This window comes from Aspergillus tanneri, assembly GCF_003426965.1.
Source record: "Aspergillus tanneri strain NIH1004 chromosome Unknown AapTan_2_pilon_pilon_pilon, whole genome shotgun sequence".
NCBI classification, from domain to species: Eukaryota; Fungi; Ascomycota; class Eurotiomycetes; order Eurotiales; family Aspergillaceae; genus Aspergillus; species Aspergillus tanneri.
In genome coordinates this window covers 654,052-665,343 of record NW_022984629.1, presented here as the reverse complement: position 1 = coordinate 665,343, position 11,292 = coordinate 654,052, and the positions used below count along the sequence as shown (strand labels likewise).

The 11,292-nt window shown below is 46.1% G+C and overlaps 3 protein-coding genes across 3 annotated transcripts; 1 reads left to right on the top strand and 2 right to left on the bottom strand.

The window, feature by feature from the left end:
* Positions 1-325: 325 nt before the first annotated feature.
* Positions 326-1,064, top strand: RPL26A (60S ribosomal protein uL24; the record flags this gene model as incomplete). Its single annotated transcript, XM_033564922.1, has 3 exons — positions 326-344; positions 503-615; positions 795-1,064. 3 exons carry the CDS (start codon positions 326-328, stop codon positions 1,062-1,064), a joined length of 402 nt encoding a protein of 133 aa, XP_033430679.1.
* A 1,334-nt stretch (positions 1,065-2,398) lies between these two features.
* On the bottom strand, positions 2,399-3,229 carry ATNIH1004_000198 (synaptobrevin family protein; the record flags this gene model as incomplete). The annotated part of the gene is made up of 2 exons (XM_033564921.1): positions 2,399-3,122; positions 3,192-3,229. The coding sequence occupies 2 exons, from the start codon at positions 3,227-3,229 to the stop codon at positions 2,399-2,401; spliced, it is 762 nt and encodes a 253-aa protein (XP_033430678.1).
* Positions 3,230-3,513: 284 nt separating this feature from the next.
* ATNIH1004_000197 (ion transporter) lies at positions 3,514-8,821 on the bottom strand (the record flags this gene model as incomplete). Its single annotated transcript, XM_033564920.1, has 4 exons — positions 3,514-3,990; positions 4,056-4,513; positions 5,450-8,503; positions 8,563-8,821. 4 exons carry the CDS (start codon positions 8,819-8,821, stop codon positions 3,514-3,516), a joined length of 4,248 nt encoding a protein of 1,415 aa, XP_033430677.1.
* Between the last annotated feature and the right edge of the window lie 2,471 nt (positions 8,822-11,292).

Sequence of the window (11,292 nt, the reverse complement as noted above, 5' to 3'; positions counted from 1 at the left end):
GTGCACAATTGTGATGCACGGTCCGATCTTCAAGTGACTTGCGCCATTTCTACCACCTTGATGCTGACCAATAATACCCCCTGCTTCACGGCAGAATCTAGCTATTAGTCCCTTTCTGCCGGGCGGTAAACAGAGCCTGCCAGTCCCGCGAGAGACTGCGCGTCGACCAATCAGCAGTGGAAACCCAACCCTAAGGGGCGTCATGTGACGCACAGTCGGGCGGGCGCACATTTTCGGCTAACAGTCTGAAAGTCCGCCCAAAAGAGTCTTTCGACGACTAACGACGACAACGTTCACCACGACCTTCCCCAGAGGCTCTGCAAAGATGACCGTCATGAACCAGGGTATGTTCTTGAAATATCCCTGCTATATCTGTTGACTTATTGTCTATTTTCGCGCCCTACGTGGTGATTCCTTACAAATCACCCGCCGAAACGAAATGGCTAGATCGATACCGTCTATGATGAGTTGGGAGGGTGCTGATGAACATTTATCACAATAGGAATCGCCTCTTCGCGCCGGAAGTCGCGCAAGGCGCACTTCAGCGCTCCCTCCAGCGTGCGCCGTGTCATCATGAGCGCCCCTCTGAGCAAGGAACTCCGTGAGAAGCACAATGTACGCCTGAACCTTCCCTCTTGAAAATGCCGAAATCCTACCCTGTTTTTACCTTCAACCGTCTTCTACCACAAGCTGTGCAATGGGCCAATGAGGAAGAATTGGGGGAAAGATACACATCAGGACGCATTTTCGAAATACGTTAGCGGGGTTTAAGTTAGTCTGACATTTCCTGGCAGGTCCGCTCCATTCCCATCCACAAGGACGACGAGGTCACCATTGTCCGTGGCTCCAACAAGGGCCGTGAGGGCAAGATCACCAGCGTCTACCGTCTCAAGTGGTGTGTGCACGTCGAGCGTGTTGTCCGCGAGAAGTCCAACGGCCAGAGCGTTCCCCTCGGTATCCACCCCTCGAAGGTCGTCATCACTAAGCTCAAGTTGGACAAGGACCGTGAGCAGCTTCTGGAGCGCATTGCTAAGGGACGTGAGGCGGCCAAGTCTTCTGCTTAAAGGATTGGATTTTTGTTTCTTGTCGCAATATAGGGGTGATGGCGTGGGAGTACATGAGATACTCAAAATGAGAAAAAAAATAAACCTGCTACGATCAGGCTTCCGTCTTACTTTTTAAGGCAGGTGCATACTGTTAATGGAAGAAGAAATGGCCCAAAAAAAAAGAAGCAAAAATTTCTTGAATTTTTTCTTTGTCTTTCGGGCCTCGCTCCTACAGGCTTTCTGTCTGACAGCTGGTTGGCGTCTAATACTTTTCTTCCTCATACCCTGCGCCATAGGTATTCCCATCAGGTTATACCCAATCTTCAGGAATCACTTCTCGATGTTCATAGTGGCCTTATCTGTCACTGCTTTCTAAGGGATTCCCTCAACCCCTATCCCAAACCTGTCTGCCCATCGCAGCCTGACTTCGTCAACAAGCCCCGAAGCTACATTTATGTCGTAGCCCTCCGTTTCTCTCCAATACCCCTCCTCCCCCCAAATCCGACCGCGTCGCCAGGTTATCTCCTCATCAATCTTACACTCATGGTTGAAGAGGTATACGACTGGCGTAGAAGGAATTGCAGAAATCTAGTAATACTAGACACTATTCTGCCTCGCTTGCAGACTCGCACTGAAGCTTTTTTTTTTAGCAAGGATGCTGTGAGTTTGATAGTGAGATACATGCATTTGTAGACATGCACATTGATTTGTCTTCGGGTAGGTAACTTCGATTAGTTTCGGTAATACAGTTGGTAGTATTATTGCATCGTATCAGACTATTTTGTGAGCCTGGGGCTTATCACATGGGAAGGGAATGAACACCCACCCTAAATTGGATTTTGAGCGATGGTGATGGCCTAATCGTATATTTTTCTCTTTATTATATGAAGTTGACGGCAAAATAATTCCAAAGATATCTGATTATTATTGACAGTTAAAAGAACATAGAGAAGCCGGATTATTGATTGAGATACAGCAACCAGTAATTAGTTAATTATATATTTTAATAATCCACAGCCACATCAATCAAATACAGCATCATACTAATAATGTATACTATAAATATCCATAAAAGCATTGCCAATGAACTAAAATGCGATAATTATATACACGGTTGCTGTAAAATACAAAATAAAATGTTAAACTGGGAGAAACAAACACATCATATGAGTAATATCGTAAAAGGTGGAGAGACCGACGGAAAAGCCATGTAAGTACCCCATGAAAGGAATGGACAATAGTAGATCATCAAGCAACTGGTAGTAATAAACATCAATAGAAAACGAACAGGTGACATTTGACAAAACCGCGGACATAATTGAACATCAAGATATCCGGGTGCAAAATACCACTTACTCACTATGCCCGACGCATTTCCCCCAGGCTGGTAATCCACATCCCATACCTATAAAGAGATACAAGAGGAAAATTATCACCACTACCACGAGAACCATTAATTTAATATTCTTCCACCACATGCGTCGTCGCAAGCCCCGACTGCGAAGCCGGAAATCATGCGCATTACCGCCCAGTCGGTCCGTCTTGTCGACTAGAAGATCAATGCGCTCGCCACGCTCTAGCACTCGTTCGATATTCTCCGTCATGATATCCCGTACGCTATCAATTTCCTTGCGGGCGGAGGCGAGTGAGTCCGCTGGTGGGGCGGTATTGTACGTTTGGAGTAGGGAGCGAAGCTCGGTGTTGAAGGCGGCGCAACCGTAGGCTGGAAAGGACGAGAAATCCGTGGTCGAGGGCGGATAGGCGGAGAGGAATTTGCGCTTCATTTCAAGGAGATAAGCAAACGGAATACGGCGGCCTTGCTCGGCAGTTGCCACGACTATATAGCTCAAAGGTGCATAGGAATTTGGCTCCTGTCGGCTTGAATCCTCTGAAGACCCTGTCGGGGAGTCGGCGATGTAGTGCACAAATAGCCGTTCATGGGTGAAGGTGAGCTTTTGAGATTTTTCATGAGTGACCTTGGGAAGGATAATGGAGGCCAGAGACGAAGCAGATGAGGAGGATGATCCGGGGGAGGAATGTTCTGCGAGAATGGTGGTACGGTGTGCTATACAAGAGCTGTCAAAAATATGTTAGCCTGTGTCATATTCCTGGCACAAGCGACGGAGTCGGGAGGGATGAACGCACTAGAGCAGAGAGCTCGTTGGCTTTGATGAAGAGGCCATGGCGGAAATAATAATTAGACCAGCCTTTACTCTGTAACGGCTATATTGTACCCTGCTTGTATTGGCTTGGTTGAATATCTGAAGGTCGGCGAGCTTCCTGACGTCGTCACGCCAAGAACCCCAGTACATATCACGTGACTGAATAAAAGCTACCAAACCATTTCACTTGAGACCTCAACTAGTCTGATATCATCAGAATCATATTATTTCCACTAATTTAAACAGTCATAGGAACCAAGATCATCAAAATAAACATTTCCAGATCTCCAGAATCCTTCTGCATCCTAAATTCCGTCTGTGAAGATGTTTTCGTACGTGGAATCACATACGTCATTGTTACTTTTGTCACTAGGCACACATAAGGATATATCACGCCCACCGGGAGTTGCGCTTAGAGTTAGAGCCGTAGACATGTTTTTCTGAATCTCGGTGACCAGTAAGCCGGCATCCACCTTGCCACCATTAGTCAAAATGACGGGATTGTTGTTTGAATCAACTTGATTGCCTGTCATTATAGAGGTCGGGGTGATGCTATCGATTAATTGGTTGAGATTTTCGATATTCTGTTTCACTTCTTCTAATGTAACAGATCTAACTGACGCGCTTTTCTGGCTTTGGAAGCCTGGTAGTTGGTCGTCCAAGTCAGCGATGCAAGAAATATCGTTCAAGACAAATGAATCAAGGAACACAGCTTTGACAAGATTCATCCAGAAAGTTCTGCTGAATAGACGTGCTGCGAAGCGCATTGTACCATAAGCGTACTTGAAGTCGTCTGTCAGGTTGTGCGAACAGAGGATCGTCGAGCTCGGTATCCACGTTGTTGTACTCGAGCCAATGCAACAAACGTCCAGAGCTTGCAAGGAGTATCGATCTGCGGGCCAAAACCTCCCAGGGCCTGTAATATGTGCTCAATGCCTTTGCGGTGACGAGTTGTAGAGTACTCCAGCGGAAGTCCGGACTCATCAGTATCATCTAGCCCTCCAACAAGAAGCGAGGGTAAATTCCACGGCCCCTGCAATTGTGACCACTCTCTAATGCCACGAGGGCAGCACAGCTCCGTAACAAACACAATACCATCTTCATCCATCAATGGTGGTGTGAGATCAAGAACATATTTGATCTCACAAGGGAGCTTTCCCTGTAGTTTGCGATTCACGATGACACGTCTTCGGGTCTTTGGCTGGAAGAGGTTTTTGAAGTAAGAGGAACATGTGTCCAAAGGCCTTGGCTGTGGATACGATGTGGAATTGTCTCTCTGCAAAGTGGTAAAGCTGACATGGACCTCTGTCGCTCAGGATCAATGTACACTAGTGTGTCTGCGCCGTCGAAAGAAGCAAGTCGGAATAGGGAGCATTTAGACCGTGATGGGAGGTGGAGAGACTCCGAGGTTGTTTTGGAGTAGTCATTTTGTGTAGTTTGGGAAATGCGAAGACATGATGACACTGTATGGGTAAAAGAACAGTCAAATGACTAAATCGAGATGAAGGCTAGCATGGTATCTTAAGTTGACCCTGGGTATATCTATAGGCGTAAAACGAAACTGGATTTTGGAGATACAGGGAAGTGATTTATCTAATCAAAGTATGATGCCAGAAGGCTAGGGATGAAATCATTCAGGAGAAGCATCTTAAACTGACAGCAGGTGAGAAAAGAAGCTGGTGAAGAGGAAGAAGAGGTGAAGGGGATAAGGCTGTAGTGAATGCGACATGTGACTTTGAAGGCGGGCTCTAATCAGAAAAACAAAGAGCCAGTTTCCTGCTCTTTGGTCGAAACCGTGCAAGTCTGGCCAAAAGGATGGGCGTTGGGCCTACGAAGTCGTAAGGGAGGCCCCAGATGGGATTAATAATTTAGGACCAGTTTCTCTAGGAACGCCATACTTTGAACATCGGGGGCAGATGTGGTGCATCATAAGAGACAAAAAGACAAATGCTCGAGGTAAAAATGACACGAATATAACCCACATACTCAGCCTGCCATTACGCCATTCAGGGGTCCAGCAAAGTTCGGCATACCGAAGTAAATTAGTAGAATATCTGATTGAAACATGTATTCAAAGAAACTTGAGGGTATCAATAGCGAACTATATCTAAGTTATATGAAACAACCGCCCAAATAATGTATATGCAACCTCAACGCAACGTAATAAACAACGCAAACCATCTAGTAGATGTACTCTATTAGGGGATACTGATAAAGCCAGTTGTCAACCGTCCATCCCACGTTGTGTATCTGGTAGTTGTGACTCGCTAGATGGACCATCTGACCACCGTTCTTCGCCGCTGATATTGTTGTTGTTCCGCGACACATGGGGTTTCTTTTTCATTTCTTTTCGCTCAACGCGCCTCTGGCCTCGGCTAGTCCCTCCCCGTCGGAGATCTTTCACTTCTTTGATCACTTCGCGGAATCCTTCTTCGATGTTATTCATGCGCGCAAGCACAAGCTTGCTGAGCAGGTCCTGACTACTATGTGAGCTGTCTACCCGGCGCATGCCACCCGTCGCATAGGCAATCTGTGTTGTCAAGCTCGAAGGCACACCTCCAATAAAACCATTCGCAATCGCCTTGTTATCTCCCAGGTCGGAACCCAGTCCCTCTAGGACGGATGTTCGATGGCGTTTTCTATACCCACGACTTGGAACCAAGACGCTGCCAAAATCAGGCACTGACATAGGGCTAGACCGGGTTATGGCGGCGATTCGACTTCCGCCGGTGTCCATACTATGTCTTCTCGGTGTCCATTTGTCAACAGAGGTTGAAAAAGCCCTCACGCCACCATCGGGAGTCTTGGCTCTGGGCCTTAGAGGGATTGACGAGGCGCTGGCCCCTTCGTCATTGTTGTCTGTCAGGACTGGGTTGTACAGAATAGTAGCGACTGAATAATTCCGCGAATGGTGTTTGGCGCGCCGATTCGGGCTAGCTTTCCATGATTTGATCCTTGCCGTCGACGGCCGAGAACTGTAGAATTTCGGCGTTGATTTGCCAGGACTTGTCTCGTCTTTTTGTGAATCACTGACCTGGGATATTGTATTATCACCATTTGATCGTTGCTCATCCACCCATCCGTTCTCGTCGCTCGTGAGCTCATCATCACCCTCCATGCCAGTATGCCGCGAAAGTTGTCTTGTTCTCGTGGAGGTCAAGAATCTTCGGGTACGGCGAGGTGTTGCGGGGGAGGATACAGCATGCACACCATACTCTTCTGGGTTTGATACAGCAGATCGATTGGATTCTGTGAAGTCGCGGAGGCTTCGGGTAAGCCTCTTCCTGAGTGGGTGTTGCAATTTGCGAGGTAATCTCTCTAGCCGGTCCACCTCATCCGAATCTTGCTCGTCAGGGGGGTTGACAAGGTCGGATCCCATGGCTTGCATCCAATTTTTCACAAGATGCGTGCTTGCTCTCTGGTCAAACTCTCGAACAGGGCGTCTATTTGTTCCCTCGTGGGATAGCCGTCGGAATACCTCCTCCAAAGCACGGTCCTTCTGATACGTTGCGACAGACGGCTCTCGGACAAGTCCTGGTGCCTTTGAACTGAAAGCCCTGAAACGACTTTGGCGAGGGCGCAAACGACTAGGGCCTTCGGAACGTATTTGTGGATCCATCAAATCTGTAGGCTCGAAAACTCTAGATCTGAGTATTGTCTTTTCGTAGAAACAGATAGTAAAGAGAATTGGTAGATGAGTGACCTTGATAACCGTGCGATTAATCCGTACGAAATCCCGGAAAGGCATGATGTAGCGGAGCGGAGCAACTAGCCAGGCAAGAATATTGGTCGGTGCCACGTAGGAGAAAAGGGCATCCGACTTGACCATGGAGATTGTGTTGACTGCAAATAAGAACTGGTGTTCCTGGTTGGCATTCTGCACGATTGCCATAAACGAATTGGTGAGAACAGTAATGAGAATCGTGACGACAACGAAATGACAAATGAACAGGAAAATTGTCAGAATGGCCTTTCCCAGCGTGTTGTATTCATCCCAGAGACTCCATGCGGTTGGAGTAAAACCCATAAGCATCTGGAATAAAGCATATGCGACGGATCCAGGAGAATGGTTTTCACCATTGCCAAAGGACAGTGTGAAGGCCACAAAAAAGCCACTACAGGCCACGATGATTAAGAAGAAGACAGCAACTAGGTCAGATGCCATTATTCTGAATGCGATGAGCAGCTGTGAGAAGTAACGGTAGTGGTCTAGAATAGAGAACAGTCGAGGGAATAAAAGAACGGCATTTGCGGCCAGGATATCGTATGCTTGGTTTGCAGCTGCTGATTTGCGGGTGTATGGTAGGATAACACCATATAGACGCAAGCAGTAGTAGCAAAATAGAAGAAACAAAATCCCTAGGTCGAACAGATTCCAGAAGCTCATAAGGTACAAACTGAATCCCTGTTCGTTGAAGCCAACAACCTCATCAAGCAGGAAACCTGCACTCCAGAACCAGAAGACAACTTCTAGGGGAGTTATCTCGACGCGGCGTTCCTGCAAGACTGCCAGAAACAAGAGTAGCAGAACGGCAAATGACAACGTTGAAAGGAACTGTCGATACCGAGGCACTCTCAACCTAGAGAGCTTGAACAAGGAGGCATCCCTCGGGTCATATAACGTAACTGAGCGGCGCAATGCGGATCCCCTGGGGTTAGATTGAGTAGCACGCGTGTTAGATGCAGCGTTGAATATCGTGCCTTCGCTGTGACGGACTTGGGCTGATGAACGATGGAGATGATCGGCAGCGGAGTGAAAGACAACGGTTCCTGCCCATATTGCTTCTAACTGCTGTACTACAAGAGGATGGGATAAGAACCGCTTTGCTTGGGCACGGATAGCTATCTCAAGACAAGAGATACGGGCAACCCCAGCAACCCCTTTACTCCCTTGCGAGGCATACCTGCCTGCAGCCCAATGAGAGGCCTCGGAACTAGTCGAAGCAAGGCCTTGGAGTGGGTAGAATTCATAAGATAAAGCGTCGATCAGCTCTCTTGTGGCATATTCTCTTAATAACTTAACCGCCAGAAGCTCGCTCACTATAGCCCTGGTTTGGCTCGTACCACTATTGCCTGGATTGAGGTGAACTTCCTTGTTAAACTGCAAGCAGTTTGTCATCAAGGCGTACAATGTGGCCCGCGAAAAGTGGAATGCTCTTATCTTTTGCTGGATAGGCTTCACCAGGAACTGAGAAATCTGAGGAGAACGCAATTGATCCCAAGACAATGTGGTTTCGCAGCGGGAGATGATTAGCGATCTAATCGCATGTGTAACGTCATAAACGGGAAGAGAATCTAGCCACTACAATCAGTATGTTCTTTCGAAGATTTTGCTCTCACAGTACCATCCGTACCTAGGTGAGAGGAGGAAAATATAGGAAGCAGAGGGGTGGACTCGAGAGGACCATCTTCTTCCTCACTATCGGCATCGTCGCCTCCATTCTCTGCATCTTCTGTCTCCTCGTAGCCTCCCTCGACATTTTCGTTATACCGTGCTTCGGCACCACGCTGAACGAAAGGCCATGGTGACTGTCGAGATGTGTCTGGCGATGAGAATGGAGAGCGCTCCGCGTACACTCGCCGTTTCTTTGGGCGAAGGAGGGAGGCAAGCATTATGGGGAAATCAAAATTCCTTGTAATTCCCTATCGAACAGTAGTCTGTGAAAGTCAATACATTGTCTTAGAGAAGGGAGCGACGCGTCGTAATTCTCGCTAGATAATAGACTGTTGGGGCGCCATTGAGAGACTGGCGAAGGAAATTGGCGTGGAGAAGGAGACGAAAAATCCGAAAAAGAAGATGAGATGCTACTGAGGGTTGCTGAGGCAATCACTTGCTGGAATAATTCACGCCAGCTCACATGCACCCGCGGAGTCGGTTATGGAGGGGAAACGCGACCAGGTCGAGATTTGATGCAGGGCGATCAGTGCTAGTTTATTGGTAGCGCCTGGTCCTAAACAAAGGCCTGGATCCACAGTAGATATACTAGGTAATGCAAAGAAAGAAATAGCGAGTGCCAATTTGCCACTTTACATCAGGTAAAGATGCTGCAAGATTGGCCAGTAAAAAGAAAGGCCGTTAACAAGCACCGGATTCTAAATAAATCTTCTAAACTGAATCTGCATGCCGCTAACCGTACTGACTTATGCCTATTGGTATTTATTTTTACAGAGGACTATTTTTTTTTACCAAGATGTATCTCCTTACACCTAATGTTTACACCATTGCACCCACACACTACCGGCTTTCCAGAAAAACAAAAAAAAAAAAAAAAAAGAAAGAAAGAAAGAAAAGGAAAATGAAAGAAGTACTGGAATACTTTTCCTTGTTTCTATTTACGGAGCCAATGTTTAGTAAAAAGACGGACCACATATTAGAAAATCTTTATGATGTTAATATAGATTTATATATGGCTTTCATAATATATTCTTTTCTCCTACTCTTTCTTTAATAGTATGATCGATATTTTAGTTTTTACCAAATATTTCTAGTGACGTCTAAGTACAAAAGATATTCATAAATGCATCGCCTCTATAGCTCAAGGATATAGGAGACTCTGAAATTCTGGCACAATTGAATAGGGGATAAAGAAACATAGGAAATAGATGAAGCTAGTTGAAGTTGTGATCATGTAAGAAAGCCTCTCAACACAGGAAAAGACGGTGCCAAAAACACACTTTAAGAAACTCTCGAATACAGGATCCAAAACTAGGCCCCACATAAATGAAATTCTTAGAGAATAGTTAGAAGTTCCTCCTCCTAATCACGACAACTACAATTTCACTTTCCTCAAAGAAAGTCCAGCAAAGCAAAGTAGAGACGGGGATGAGGGAGACGACGTGACCTTCAGATCAGATATGCCTTCTTCTGCAGTCTGGTATCCATTTGACCAACATTTTCTAACTACTACCTAGATATCAACAAAAATAGTTTCTAGATCTGGAAATTCATGTTGGTGTATTAACTTCCGGATTTCTTTGCTGGATCTGTCTACATACAATTGGTGTCCAACGTTGATTTCATAGGTAATCGCTCCAAGAGCAAATATGTCAAGTAGAGTCAAAGTCATCTGAGCACGGCCTAGCATATTGCTTGGAATGTGATACCGCAGCTGAGGTGTTGTCGATCCTAGAGCCACCAAAATCTGCCAGGGCCACGGTGCCATCTTCCTGAATCAAGAAATTATGGCTGCCAAAGTCACTATGAAATAAAATTTTTAGAGTGGACAAATCGTAGGGCCTCGGCAGCTTGCAGAAGCCATCTAGAACGAGTCGGTCACGATCAAATAACAGGCTGGAGAAGAGACTTATTGAGCCCGCTTCTGTGGATGGTTTGCGGGCGCAGAATTGTCTGCCAGGATACTAGCACGTTGATATTGAAACGCAAGCCCGTTTGGGACACCATTTCCCCGTTAATACTTGCCGGAGTATCGCAGAATAAAAGGATGATGGCCAAGTCATTCATAGATGCGCTTTTCTGTAGGTTGCAAATTCTCATGATAGGATGATGGAAAGTTTCCTTAATTACAAACTCGGTGTCGGCTACCTTGATGGCATGTGCAAAACAACCAACATCTGCAAGTTGTATCTGCTTGCAGTCTGCTTTCGGTCTGCTTTTTCTAGAGTTTCTGCCACAAAGGTTGGTAGCATATGGTCACATCGAGCTCATCGACAATAATTTCACAGTTGTCGCATTTGTGTGCAATATCGGAGATACCTAAATCTCGTCAGGCAAGGTACCCAAGAAACATGAGTATGAAACAAACCTGTGGCCTGGGGGATAACTTTACTTGTATCGAGCGTGTGCGTGAGAGCAGTCGTTATTGGACAAGTAGTTCACTTTATCCCGTTCGCTGACGCTAGCACTTCTCACTTGGTGGATTGGTACTTGGAAAATACGGATGAGGACAGTGCTAGGGAACATCTTGTGGGTAATTTTGGAAAAAGCAGTAAGTTAAAGCTATTTTATGTGAAGAGTTTAAACATTCATACAATTATTACCTATAAGATGTTATAAGCAAGCAGATATTAAGCAAGGATTTTATGGTTAGGTATTATTGATTAATTTGTAGCTGAAATGCATCATG